The following is a 15,370-nucleotide window of genomic DNA, read 5'->3' as shown; positions in this document are numbered from 1 at the left end:
GTAGCCTTATACCATTGATCTTCCTACCATTAACTCTCAGGCACTGGATTTTAAATGTACTACTATGCTGAGATTAAAATAAACTTTTAGGAAGACATAGATCTAAAACTAGTATTATGAGAAAAAAACAGAGTAAAAGCAGTTAAGCATGTAAATTCTTTAATAGTAAGCCACTATGCAATACGTGTTTCTGTTCTAATACTCAGCATCCATACTGTAATTATGGTTTTGGACATTAAAAGTAGATTACGAGGAGCTGAAGTGATGACTCAGCAGTTAAGAGCAGAGGACCTGGCTTCGATTTCCAGTGCTCATATAGTGGCTTACAACATCTGTAACTCCAGACCCAGGTCATATGATGCCCTCATCTGACCTCCATGAGTACCAAGTATACACATGATGCACAGACATGGACATATATATAGGAACAACGCTCACACACAAAATAAAATGAGTAAGTCTAATAAAAACTTTTTAAAAAGTAGATTACAAAAGAGGTTTTAAAATGTGTATTATTATTGTTGTATGGGGATCTATATGCATACGCACCTATACCATACAGGTAAGGAAAGTTTCAGGAATTGATTTGTTCCATTGGAGTGCTGAGGTCACAGATGTGTGCCACTACATCTCACTTTTTGGCCCTTTTTAAAAAAATGTTTTTTTTCTTTTCATTTATTGGATATTTTCTGTATTTGCATTTCAAATGTTATCCCTTCTCCCAGTTTCCCCTGCATAAGTCCCCTATCCCGTTCCCCCTCCCCTGCTTCTATGAGGGTGCTCCCCCACTTCATTCTGCCTCCTTGTCATGGCATTCCTCTCTACTGGGGCATGTAGCTTTCACAGGACCCAACAAGGCCGTCCTCTGCTGCATCTGTGAGCCATGGGTTGTTCCATGTGCTTGCTGATTCAGTCTCTGGGAGCACTGGGGGGTCTGGCTGGTTCTTCCTATGGGGTTGCTAACCCCTTCAGCTCCTTCAGTCCTTCTCTATGTCCTCCATTGGGGACCCCATTTACAGTCCAATGATTGGCTGACAGCATCTGCCTCTGTATTTGTCAGACTCTGTCAGAGCCTCTCCAGAGACAGCTATATCAGGCTCCTGTCAGCATGCACCTCTTGGCATCCCCAGTACAGACTGGGTTTGGTGACTGCATGTGGGATGAATCCCCATGTGTGACAGAAGATGGCCTTTTCTTCAGTCTCTGCTCTACACTTTGTCTCTGTATTTCCTTCTGTGAGTATTTTGTTCCCCCCCGCCCCCGCTAAAAAGGACTGAAGCATCCACACTTTGATCTTCCTTCTTCTTGAACTTCATGTGGTCTGTAAATTGTATCTTGGGTATTCTGAACTTTTCGGCTAATATCCACTTATCAGTGAGTGTATACCTTGTGTGTCCTTTTGTGATTGGGTTACCTCACTCAGGATGATATCTTCTAATTCCATCCATTTGTCTATGAATTTCATGAAACCATTGTTTTTAATAGCTGAATAGTACTCCATGCTATAAATGTACCACATTTTCTGTCTCCATTCCTCTGTTGAGGGACATCTGGGTTCTTTCCAGCTTCTGGCTTTTATAAATGAGGCTGCTATGAACATAGTGGAGCATGTGTCCTTATTATACGTTAGAGCATCTTTTGGGTATATGCCCAGGAGTGGTATTGCTGGGTCCTCAGATAGTACTATGTCCAATTTTCTGGGGAACCTCCAGACTGATTTCCAGAGTGCTTGTACCAGCTTGCAATCCACACAAACAGTGAAGGAGTGTTCCTCTTTCTCCACATCCTCATGGAGTGTTCCTCTTTCTCCACATCCTCAGCAGCATCTGCTATCACCTGAATTTTTGATCTTAGCCATTATGACTTGCATGAGGTGGAATCTCAGGATTGTTTTGATTTGCATTTCCCTGATGACTAAGGATGTTGAACATTTCTTTAGGTGCTTCGTGGCCATTTGATATTCCTCAGTTGAGAATTCTTTGTTTATCTCTATACCCCATTTTTAATAGGGTTATTTGGTTCTCCAGAGTCTGTCTTCTTGAGGTCTTTGTATAAATTGGATATTAGCCCTCTATTGGATGTAGGATTGGTAAAGATCTTTTCCCAATCTGTTGTCTGCTATTTTGTCCAATTGACAGTGTCTTTTGCCTTACAGAAGCTTTGCAGTTTTATGGGGTCCCATTTGTCTATTGTTGATTTTAGAGCATAAGCCATTGGTGTTCTGTTCAGGAAATTTTCCCCTATACCGATGTGTTCGAGGCTCTTCCCTTCTATACAGTCCCATAACCCCTAAAGAAATAGAAGCAGTTATTAAAAACTCTTCCAACCAAAAAAAGTCCAGGACCAGATGGATTTAGTATAGAATTCTATCAGACTTTCAAAGAAGACATAATACTAATTACAGACTATTCCACAAGATAGAAACAGAGGGAACACTACCCAGTTCATTCTATGAAGCCACAATTAGGCTTATACCTAAACCACACAAAGACCCAACAAAAAAAGAGAACTTCAGACCAGTTTTACTCATAAAAATCTATTCAGAAATACTCAATAAAATTCTTGCAAACCGAATTCAAGATCACATCAAAACAGCCATCCATCATGATCAAGTAGGCTTCATCCCAGGGATGCAGGGATGGTTCAATATACGTAAATCCATCAATATAATCCACTATATGAACAAACTCAAAGGACAAAAAAAACACATTATCCTCTCATTAGATGCTGAGAAAGCATTTGACAAAATTCAACACCCCTTCATGGTAAAATGTCTTGGGAAGATCAGGAATTCATTACCTCTACATTGTAAAAGCAATATACAGCAAACCAGTAGCCAACATCAAACTAAATGGAGAGAAACTTGAAGCAATCCCACTAAAATCAGGGACTAGACAAGGCTGCCCATTCTCTTTCTACCTATGCAATGTGGTTCTCGATGCCCTACCCAGAACAATTACACAACAAAAGGAGGCCAAAGGGACACAAATTGGAAAGGAAGAAGTCAAAATATCACTATTTAGCCCTTTTTTAAAGGTGCGTCTAATGGTCCAACTCAGGTCATCAGACGTACACAGTGATTGCCTTTACCTGCTCAGCTATCTCTTCTGCCTATAAATCGCTCTAGAAAGAAGACTTAATCACTTCTATCTTCCCACCAACTTAAAAACTTAAATCCAGTTGAATATTTGCAAAGCTTGAATTAAAAGCAGAGATGAAAAAGTGGAGAGCTATTTCAAGATTATGTTGGCAAAACAGGTGGAAAAATCATAATAAAATGAGTCAAAATCAAGTTGAGACAGGGAGCCATCATCCCATGAGGTACACATACAAACATGCAGGCAAAAGAGTCATACACAATAAATAAAAAAAATCTTTTATTAAAAATTATTCTTAAAATGTGGGATTTATACAGAGTTTGGGTGAAATGGAGAGTGAGTCATTGATTTTTCACTAGAGGAGAGTACCCGAGAGAACACCGTCTTTCGTGGGCTCATGGTGGAGGATGCAGTTAAAGCACAGGATTAATGTTTTGGCAGAAGAAACCAGAAACCAACAACGCATGCAGAAATTCAACAACCCGAAATGAGAGGAATGAGGAGATGACAACTCTCGTTCTCCTTTGGGACATTTGTTACACCCCAGCATGTGCTGCAGTTTGTTTGTACCCGTGTACACTTATGTAATATCTAATACTCTTCTGCTAACAATAGGGTGGGGTCTTAGCACTGAAGTTTTATAAAATGTTTTGTCTGAACCAATATTGTCTAAAATTGTGGAATTGCTCCTGTCAGATAGATAATCCATTTTCCTCTCTTATTTTTCTGTTGTTTTTATAATTTCTATAATATCAACATTCTGGAGGCTGAGGCAGAAAAATAACAAATTTGAAGCCAGGCTGGCTACATATTGAAACTATCTCAAAATAATAAAAACAACAACAACAATAATAACAACAATAATAAAGCAAACAACCAACCCCAAGAAAACAAAAGCTGTGAGATTTTGCTGACATTTTTAAGTTCAGCCTATTGTAATGTTGTAGCTAGTTGTAATACAGCCTGTTATATTGGGAAAAATATTAAAAATTAATGACCTAAGTATTTAATTCACTATTTTAGAAAAAAGAATAAGTCACTCCAAAGAAAGTTTTTAAAAAGATATAATGAAGATGAGACAAATAATAATGAACTGAAAAATACAAAAATAATGAACTGAAAAATACAAATAGATAAGATAGAATCAATAAAGCCAAGAATTGTTGCCTTAAAAATCTAAAGAAAATAGATTCAAATGGCAAAATTTGATCAAAATAGGATCAAACAGTTAAAACAGAAGAAGGAACTATTGGAGAAAATTAAAAACATAAAAGTTAGAGATTATGGGCTGGAAAGATGACTCAGTGGTTAAAAGCAAAAATAATTTTAAGTGATTGTTGAGTTCTTTGAGTTTTCTTCAGTTCTTGTAGAGCTCCTGAGTCCAGTTTAGCACCAGCGTCTGGTGGCTCACATCACCTGTCATTTCAGCTCCAGGGGATCTGACCTCACTGTCCTCCATGAGCCCCTATACTCAGATATACATATCTCACACACAGACACACAGACAGACACATAATTTAAAACAAAGTGCTGTTAAACTGGAACCTGTCATAAAAGTCTCTACAAGTGTATGTTTGATAATATAGACAAAATGTAGACAACCCACAACATCTGATAAACCTAAGCCTACCGGTCGAATCGTGTTGCACCTCACAGGTTGTCAGTTACTTTGGATTTTTAATCTTCGAATGTTTAGGGAATTTGTTTGAGGAAGGGGAGTGGGGGGACAAATGTGTTTTCTAAAAAGTTCTTGATTGGATGAGTAATTATAAAAGTAAAAATAAAAAAACTGGGTAGATATCTAAAGAAAATGAAATTTAAATTAGAAACTATCAAAAATTAAACTTGATTAACTTATACTTAAGTATCCTTAATAAAATTTGGGACCGTGTGGATTTTTAAATGAATGGTACATACATACCGAAGCATTCAGACTTTATACTTGACCTCCCATGACGCTTATTTATCAAAGTCTCAATTCAAGTCAGTGAATGTGGAAGCTGATTGTTAAACCTGTCCAGATGGTAAATTCAATTCCACTTTAGATTGGGAAAGCGAAAAATTGAAGTTAGTTCCATTTGGAAAGCTGAAAATCTACCTTTTGTTTTTATAACAAGATGGCAGTCCTGTATAGTTCATCTGAATAAAATCCTAAGTATATATGTCTAGTAAAAAGGTTAAGGCATATACAGACTCAGTATTTGTAACTTTTAAAGATACTTATTTTTATTCTAGTTTAATAAAAGCAGTTATGGATAGAAATGTAAACATTGTAAAAAATACCTAAAATGGATGTGACTAGTCATTTTGTTTGTAATGTAGACCAGACCATTACTGAAAGGGAGTGTAAGACCTCAGCTGCAAAGCACTAGTGTAGCTGGCAGTACGTGTAGCGCAGTGGGGGAAACTGCAGAGCATGTAATCGTGTAGTATGAGCTTAGAGATGTATGTGAAGTAGGTAGGCCTCGCCTTAGAGAAGTGGCTGAACTGAACGTTACCTACAATTTGCTAAGAGGGTAAACACTCCTAAGGGAAGGCACTAGAGAATGAGTGTGACCAATTTCACAAATCGTCAGACTCAAGCAGTGTGTAAAGAAGGCATTTGATCTTTTTTCCCTAAATGCCTGATTCTGTAAAGATCTGTAGTAAAATAATTCCATCGAAAAAGCAGTGTTTAGGGGAAATTCTTTACAGTTGTGCACAGGATAGTATTAAGTAGATGGAAACGTCGGTTATCCCAAGTAGAGATAGATCCTGTCACAACTGCATTGAAAGCCCTAGGTTGGGATGTTAATGGCTAGCTTAAATGAAGCTGATTGTTATTTCAAAGACAGCCGATTCTGACTGAATGCTAAAGGAAATAAACCAACATTATGGTCTCCCCATTTCTGTTACCTTCAGTGGTTACTTACCTTATAGTTCAGTATCTTAGCTTTGCTGTTACACCATGCTGTGTCCACGTCTTATTCTCAAATGATTGTTTCATCTTTACATAAAGGGCTGTACATTTGTATTCATATTCTTTCACTTTTTTTCCCTTTCTCTACCATTTCTCTTCCATGTCCCTTCGTCTCTCTTTTGTAGGATGGGGGTCTTTTTATATTGCTTAGGCTGACCTCAAACTTTTAGGCTAAAGTAATCTTCCTGCTTCAGCTTCCCGAATAGCTGGATTTTTTTCTTTTTACTACGTATTCTATTAATGAAGTTATATGTGAGGGAGAATTAAACTGTTCTTGAAATGCCTTGGCATAATCAAAAATCTGTCTATTTTTTTAATTATCACTAAATGCTGAAAATATTGTTTCAATAAATTTAACTGTATACCTTGTTACATTACTGACTCACTTATAGTGTAATATCTTAGAACATATCTATATAAATTACTATGAAGCTTATTGATAAGAAGAACAAATTATTAAATCAGTTTCAGGAAAACCTAACACAGGACAGATACAATGGCATACACCTATAATCGAGCATTGTGTGAGTGTGAGGTGAGCTTGTGCAAGACCTTGTCTCTGAAAAATAAAAATGAAGAAACACCAGCAACAAAGGAGAGTAGGCTAGAGAGGTCTTAGGGGCTGTCTATCAATAATGTCTTCCAGAGTTGACAGCATATAAAACCCACCAAAAATGTGATATTAAAAATTCTTATACATAGTTAGATTAAAATGCTCAAAATGGTCATTTTGGGCTAAACAATACTGTTAGTTAGAGATTATTCTTTGCAAGGCCTAAAACCTTGATTAATTTAGTCAAACTCCTAGAATTTGTAGATGTAGTTCTCTCATATATTGAAGATTTCTTTATAGTGTTCAAGGGCATATTATCTTCTATAAGGCTTTTTCCCCTTGTGTTTTAAGGTAAGAAATAAGTTTAGGGTATTCTTAATTTTTCTTGTCACTATTACACTTTGTTATTAAGCCACATGCCTTCCTCCTTTGTCTCAGTGACTCAGCTCTGTGTCTTGGAGAGCTCTTGGAGAGTCTTACTAGCCACAGCATTCCAGGCTTGTGTCTTCCTTGATAGGCCATGTTTGGAATAAATGCTTAGAATGCATGCCTTAGTTTTGAAACACAAAGAATTGTGAACATACTGTTAAATTATTTTAGTTATTTTTAGGAACAAATAAGACAACTAGAGTTTCTGTAGTTATAGTTTCTCCCTCCATTATAACCTATTATGTAAAACACACAGAGAACAAAGTAGCGTGCCTGGTGGTTAAAAGCACAGGCTCTAAATGCAGACTGCGTGGATGCTAATCCTCATTCTGCCTCTTGCTTGCTGGGCATTCATGGCAGAGTACTAGAACATCTTATTTTTGTATCTGTAAAATCGGGAGGATAATTCCAGTTCCAAAAAATTATTGTCTAGATTAAAGATGTAATTCATTTAAAACACGTCTTTGAAATAAAGCATAATATGGCTTTATTTCATAAAGCTTGGTATTACAGCATTATTATTTTTTTTGTCATGGTCAAAATGTCTGGCTGTTATCACTAAGAACCAGAGATACCCTTTGTATTGGAAACTTAAGTTAAAACCTCAGTCTCTTTAAAGTCCACTTTTTAAAAGTCCAAATTATTTCCGTTGTGGGCTTTTGTACAGTAAAAAGTTAGATAATTCTTATCCCAAGAGGTAGGAACCAGAACACAGATATAATCAGATCAAAGAGAAACAAACTATCCAGCAGTATAAGTAGTTCATTGTCTAACATCTGGTCTCAACTGCAACTGGGACTGCCCCTTACCAATGTTCTCTGCTAGCCTCTCACAATGCCACCTCTCAGATCCTCTCCATGATATTTCCATCCTGCAACATTAGTGCCACAAAAACAGTGTGGAAGACTCCTACACTTAACCAAGTTCAGCTGTCAGCTTGGGATGCAGCCTTGGCTCCTCTGAACCATAGTTCTATGCGCTGACCCTGAAGAAATACTTCCTAGAAGATTGCACCTCAGTCGTGCTCGTCTCTTATTAATCACAGCCGATTTTCCAGCCACCTCTAATTGTCCCAGTATAGCGAAGACCTCACTTTAGTGTTGCTAGTCTTTGGCTAATCACAGCCAACTTTCTATCTCAGTTGACCAGAAACCTCAAATTCTTGTCACACAAAGAGCCCTGAGGCTTTGCTTCCCTCTAAACTTCACAAGCCTGACCTCGGTCATCTGCATTGCATAGGTACACACTCATGCACAGAGCAGGGCCTGCCGGGGACTGAGTAATCCAGCCAGCTGCCAGTCACCCTCCTGTTGAGACTACTGTCTTCTTTCTAAATTAACATTGGTCTTTAGGGGTGCAAACCTTGTGAGAAATAAAACTCATGGTCATTCAAGCGGTTATTTTATACCACAAGATAAATCGTGTTGTAGAGGGGCAAGAAATTAGTGTAAAGTACTGAACCCTATCACTGGTTCAGTTTCTTCAAGAACAATTTAATTACATGCATTGTTTGTTTTCATCGTATGGAGATAAAGAGTATAGTAATTAACTATAGTTTCTGGGTTTTGAAATCAAGTTGCTCACTTTAGCCAGTCCAATTCAAATAGTTAAAGCCTTGAAATATATTTGCCTAATGAGTTCATAAGCCTGAAACTAAAATTAGATGTTTGGAAGAAAGTGAGGAAATGAGTTTCAATTTTTTCATTAACCAGAACATTACATATTAAGGAAACTGTTTCATTCTATTATTTTATCCTAGCTAATTAAACTTATTTTTCTCCCAGTTTGCTTTCTGTCATTTATCCAGAGATTAAAATATCTGCATCTTTGAACCTTTATAGATAATTATCAGAGAAAATATGAGGTTTTTTTCCTCCTGCCTTACCAGCTCCTCTCCCAACCTGCCTTACTCCCCAATTTTAGAATCACCTGACTTGGACACATCACTGTTAAAGTCATGTCTTGACGTCTGAAGGCCTCGCTGTGTGGTGTACTCCAACAAGCTGATTTGCTTAAATTCCTTTGTGCCATTCCCAGGAATCTGAGTTAATTATACTGCCATCTTTCAGAGATGTATGTTAGAAGTCACATGTGCCTAATTCTGAAAATGACTTCGTACATTAAGACTCATTTATCCTCTGATGGTTAGAGAGGAGCCGAGACACAGTTACTGGTCATAAATTTAAAATACAGCAATATCATGGAACTGTCTTCTACTGCAGGCATAGAAGCTGCGGCATCACCCTCTCAGTCATTAGGAATATTGTAATTTGGCTAATATCTTAATGGTCAGGATGCCACAAGGAGATGAAAAGGAGACCTGTATCCAACATGCAAACAATGATAGGGTAAGCATTTATAGTTGGCTTTTCTTAGGCAGCATTGATTGGCATGCATTACTGGGTCTATGTAAAATGGTGTCCTTTTAACACTAGCCGAATTTAAATATAAGTAATTCTTTTTTCTGCTGCAGATTAGTGTAATACGGAGAGATTTTCTGTAAGTGAGGGGAAGCAGTGGACGCCTGTTAATAGGCTAAAAGTAACTAACGAGGATGTGCAGTCAGACGATTGATTGAATGAATAGCTGCAGTCCTGTGTGTTTCTTCCTCGCTCGCTCTCTGCAAGCTGGAGAGAGAGAGGGAGGGGGAAGAGCAAGGCAGGGAGGGAGCACGAGAAAAATGCTTTCTCTTAAGTGGAAGTAGCACGGATCCCAGGGGCCAGGAGGCCAGAAATGGAAGTTTAAACTGCATCTATCTTTTAAAGGCAGAACAGCAGGAATCAAAATGTCAGTCTCCGGAGTCATGGTTTACTCTTTATTTTTTAAGATCTGGAAGATAACACAGAATACTTTTTTTAGGATGTGTTTTTTTTTCTTGTCCATGTTGAGATTATCTAATGTTATCTGAGACGCTGGATTCCTATCTGTCTGTCAGTTGAAGTGGAGATGGGAAGCAGTTGTGATAAAGGTATACTATATATAGATATCTGTGTGCATGTATATATGTGTATATCTATGTATCACTATGAAAAATGTTTAAATGTAGCATGAGTGTTTATAGCTATTAAATTAGAGCTCACATCATCTGCAGATTCTTAGTCTTGTTAGGTCATTTGAAGATTTATGATTTCAGAGTAAAATGTGGGTAAGGTCATATAGCCAGAACAAGGGGAAGCTGGTCTATTTTTATATCTGCATAGGCATGTATATTCTTTTATCCTGCAGCACCTTTCAGTCTTCAGCTTTTGCTACAGTCTGGTGAATCATGTGAATAGAACCGAACTTTGACCTTTGTTCAGACAGTGTCAAATCATGTACAACGCTACTATTTCTGGTTCACAAGAATATTAGCAATGTCTGGTTCACTTAACTTCTAAATAGCTGATAGAGAAGTAGAGCCATGTGGTACAAGATCTAACTAGTAAGTGAACCTGAAAACCTTAGCCATATTACAGCTTAGAAGAATTACTAGTTCTATATGCACACATGAAAACAGGATCAATTCTTAACCCTGACCAAGTTTCTTTGTCTTTATAGGCCAAACATCACAAAAATATCTAAAGTACATTGAGATAAAAATGTACTGGACCTTTAAAAAAGCAGCTCTTTGTGTATGTGTGGAAACCAGCAATGTTATAGTTTAGGGAAAGTCTGAAAGTTTGGATCCTTGATGTTTCTATTTCCTCCACTTTTCCAGAGGTACCAGCAGAAAGGTCCCCCCGCAGACGGAGCATCTCCGGGACCAGCACATCAGAGAAACCCAACTCCATGGACACTGCGAATACCTCTCCTTTTAAAGTACCAGTAAGTGTTGCTTTCCCCTAAAAAGAAATATTGTTTTTTTTCTTTTGAGAGTTAAAGTAATCCATATATTTTGTTCCTCAAGAATTTCATTACAAAACTGAAGGTAAAGACCAGAAGTATAAATTTATTTTGATTAACTGTATATTATTATGTCCAGCATGAGGTCTATTAGATTTTAAGAAATATTTTGCATGGGAACTATTTTAAAAAAAACTAAGTATCTTAAATATAAATTTTTCTGAGTATAAATCTTTGCAGATGTCATTTAATTATTAGATAAAAATATATTAATATCAAGTACAAAAGTTTGCCAACAGCATACCGAAATGGGAGAACCATAGTGGAGCAAGATAGCTAAACATATCTCACTGTAAAATTCAGTATGTGACTTTGAGTTTGTGTGTGAGTTTGTGTGTTTGTGCGTGTATATATATATTTATGCATGTATGTATTTGCCATGATGTACATGTGGAAGTCAGAGGTAAAACTTTTTGGAACCTGTTCTCTTCTACTTCTGTATAGATTCCAGGAATTAAATTCAGGTCATTGGGCTTTGTGGCCTTAACCTCCTGAACCATCTTGCCAGCCTCAAATAACTCAGTTTTTTTCTCTCTCTCTCTTTTTTCGGAGCTGGGGACTGAACCCAGGGCCTTGTGCTCGCTAGGCAAGCGCTGTAACTCAGTTTTAATCATCTTTCCTCTTTGAATATTGGGTCAGAAATGCACCTATTTTGTGAACATATTAAAATTTTTAGTGTTATAAAGGGCACATTTGAAGAGAATTGCTTTAAGAGATTGGTTGTTATTTTAAGTACAATGAAAATCAGTATAAATTATAAATAAACTTTTTTATTTGGGGTTGGGTAGGCTTTTTCCCTCTTAATAAGGCCAAACTGGTATGTTCTTATTTTAATACTTTTAAGTTGAGATGGTTTTTTTTAAGTAAAACTTTTTTTTCAGATGTTTGATGAATGTTTGTTAACATATTTTATTTCTGTGAACTCTGAAAGCAATATAATTACCTCTTCTACATTAAATATGGGCAGGGTTTGGATATCCATTTCTGTAAGAACCTTTCAAAACTTTACAGATTTGTATAGACTGTGAGTGCTAGATTAATATTGTAACCAGAATCTGGAAGCTTTTTAAGAGCATCCAATTTCCTCTCTTACTAAATCTCCTAATTCTATAGGCACAGCTACATATGTTTTGATATTTATAATTAAAAATCATCCTTTCACCTCTTTTTTTTTAAAAGAAGTAACCAGTATAGCTTAACATGTATTAGTAGTTGTGCTTGATTGGTTTTTGTCAACTTGACATATCTAGGAGGGGAATATTGTGAGAAAATGTCTTCATAAGCAAGTTGGTGGAATATAGTCTTGATTAGTTGTTGATTTTGGGGGCCCAACCTATTATTGGTGGTGTCGTGCCCCAGCTGGTGGTCCTGGGGTAAAAGCAGGCTGAACAACCAGTAAGCAGCATGCCTCCATGGCCTCTCCATGAGCTCCTGCCTGCAGATTCCTATCCTCATCTCCCTCTGTGATTGGAGTATGATGTGGAACTGTAAGCTGAAATACACTCTTTCCTCCCCAGGTTGCTTTTGGTCATGGTGCTTTATCACAGCAATAGAAACCCCACTAAGACAGTAAACTCTGAAGTATATGATGATATGTCAATGTGTATTGTATTGTATAGCAGTTCAGAGACAACGGTGATCCTAAATTAAGAAAAAGTATGAGATTTTTTCCCATTAATTATTTATTCATTTAAAAGATGAGATTTTTTTTTGCTTTTTTTTTTCAGGGATAACTGGGTATATTATATAACAGTTAACAATATTTAAAACAACTCATGGACAGAGTTCAGTGATAAACTTGACTGTATTGAGTTCCAACTCAAGATTTTCACACTTGTCTAGCTGGAACCAAATGGTGACTTCTTGCATATTTCTTAAAGTACCCAAATGAGAGTATCCCTCTCTACATTATAAATTATGCGTGAAGATTTATATTCAGGCTTTGTAAATTTTAATTAAGAACTTCAGCTTTTACCCATTTAAATAATAAATTGGTAACTAATGTTAGAGTTATCTTAATAAGACTATTGTTAAGTAGAAGTTTTTGAAGCAACAAAAGGGAAGTACTTAAGACTAGGCACTACCATGTATTCATTTGATAATCATAGAGTAATGAGGGAAAGAAAAGGTTCCTGACCAGCAAAATCAGTATCAAAGTCATGTACTTCTAGAATGTCCAGAATTTCCATGCACACATGTCAGTGTTCTAGAATTAGCTATCAGAACAGAACCCAATTTTTCATCAACTCCCTAAAAGAAAAGACAAGCATCTTACATGGTTTAGTAACAGGAGCACGCCATCAGACCTCAGAGTAGTACAATATACACAGAAGTCAGCACTGATAACAGGGCACTGATAAAGTCTATTTGTTTCATTTTTTAAAGTGTAACTGGGTATATCATTTGAGGATACTTTAAATCTTAAAGTTAGAGGATCTTTATAAAACTTACTGCCCAGAAAGGTCCATTTCATGCTAGATAACTAATATTTTTATTTATTGTGTGACAATTTCATACATGTATCTAATGTATTTTGATCATTTTCATTTCTCATTTTCCTTACTTTTACTTTGTTTGTGCCTTTGTTCCTCATTTAAGAATGCCTATCCATTCTGACCGTGTTTTTAACCACCCCAGTTGCTCTGTGCAGTATATCGTACATAACAAACATCAATCAGATAGTTGTTGAGTGGATAAATACACAGGATTTATATGAGGATGCAGACAGAATGAGCGTATCTCAGACCTACTCTCTCAGTATAACTCACAGCGTTGTGCAACTGTGATAATGAACATTTCATAAGAGACCGTTTGAAATGAGTGTGCCTGTGCAAGACAGAAGGTCTTCCCTCAATAAAGAGAAACGTTTAATTAGCAGATAGGAATTGTGTCTAGAGTATATTCAGTGTATATTTACATCTGGAAATTGAAACTAGTTAGAATTTTTATTTATTAATTTCTTTCCTGAGATATTTCTTTGAGACTTAGATACCATGCATATGTACAAGCTCATGCTGTTTTTGGTACTTGCTGAGTTTTTTCCTAGATTCTTCAAACAATTGCAATCATTTCAATAGCTTTTGCCTCTTAAAAAGAACATTTTTGTTTGCTTTTTCCTTTTACATTTTGCTAGGGTGTTTGCCTTGGTATATTTGTGCTTTCCTCTGTATAAAACTTTCTTTGTACATTTTATACATTGCTCATGACATTTAAGTGACTTTATGGAGAACTGAGAACAACTGAGTAAAATAAGTTCTCTCTCTACATTTAATTCAGAAAGGAAAACTATTGTGTCCTCTGTTGTCTATAGTTGTTTCCTACACGGTTTCTGAGGTTTTGGAGCAGGCTTCTTTATATTCTATTTATAAAGTGACTATTGATATTTGGGATTTCTGTCTGACTTCTACTCAGATGGTACCATCCATTTGGCATTGACTAAGAGAGAGCTGCTTGTTTTCCGGGCCAGGTGTTCAGCTTGGTGTCCTCATTTCCATAGCACAATGATCTGATTGGCCTTGTCTATGACACAATACAGTCACAGCTGCTCCATTTGTTTTGGCTTTGGGCTTAGCTCTGAAAGAATTCAGACACTAAAAATTATTTTAAGATGCCCAGAAAGCCTAGTTGAACTAAGGCAACAGCCAGATATTCCTGTATAACCTTCCTTATTTTCTTGATACTGTAACACGTGACCACTCCCAGTCAGACAAATGCATAAATCTAAGAGATTGTCAAATGATTAATCTTTTGTATAGTTTTTTTTAAATTCTGGGAAATAAAATGAAGACTATATTAAAGTCATGAGTAACAAGATATTGGGGCTGGAGAGATGGCCTAGCTGGAATACCAGCTGGTCTTCCAGAGGACTCACGCCCAGTTCCCAGCACCCTCAGTGGTGCTCGCAGCTAACCATTGTACCTTTACTTCCAGGGGATTTGATACCTTCTTCTGGCCTATACACATGTGTGTTGCACAAACATCTATGCAGACAAAAACACTCATACACATAAAATAAAATAATAAAATTTTTAAAATGTTTCTGAAACATTTATTTAAAAGTCAGTACCCCCTTTCTTAAGTATCTTCCTGTCAAGACCAGCTGGTATTGGTTTCTGTTATATCTGATGTCATATATATGTATATATATGTATATATATATATATACACACAAACACACACACACACTCTGTATTAAGTACTTTCAAAATTAAACAGACAAGACTAGAAAGTGTTCATTGTCCAAACCAGTGGTTTTTAAGTCTAACTAGCCATAAAATTTACCTTTCATAAAATATACTGATGCTTAAAGATGAGCCTAATTATCTGTGTTTTGGGGTTTTGTCTTTTTTTTTTTTTTTTGGAAGCAGGGGAGGTCTTATTGTGTTATTGTTTTGTTTTTTAATATTCCCAAATGTACCCTGAAATTGAGAATTGTTTGCCTTCGGGATT

The 15,370-nt window shown here is 36.6% G+C and overlaps 1 protein-coding gene across 8 annotated transcripts in view; it reads left to right on the top strand.

The window, feature by feature from the left end:
* Rasal2 (RAS protein activator like 2) overlaps positions 1–15,370 on the top strand; it is a 293,935-nt gene that overhangs the window by 188,797 nt on the left and 89,768 nt on the right. For all 8 annotated transcript variants that reach the window (XM_087580925.1, XM_087580924.1, XM_087580930.1 and 5 more), the window contains 1 exon segment: positions 10,737–10,843. In XM_087580925.1, coding sequence (XP_087437051.1) covers positions 10,737–10,843 — 107 coding nt within the window.

This window comes from Rattus norvegicus, chromosome 13, assembly GCF_021556685.1.
Source record: "Rattus norvegicus strain SHRSP/BbbUtx chromosome 13, alternate assembly SHRSP_T2T, whole genome shotgun sequence".
NCBI lineage: Eukaryota > Metazoa > Chordata > Mammalia > Rodentia > Muridae > Rattus > Rattus norvegicus.
The sequence above is the reverse complement of the archived record's forward strand: the minus strand, read 5'-3'. Positions and strand labels throughout refer to the sequence as shown.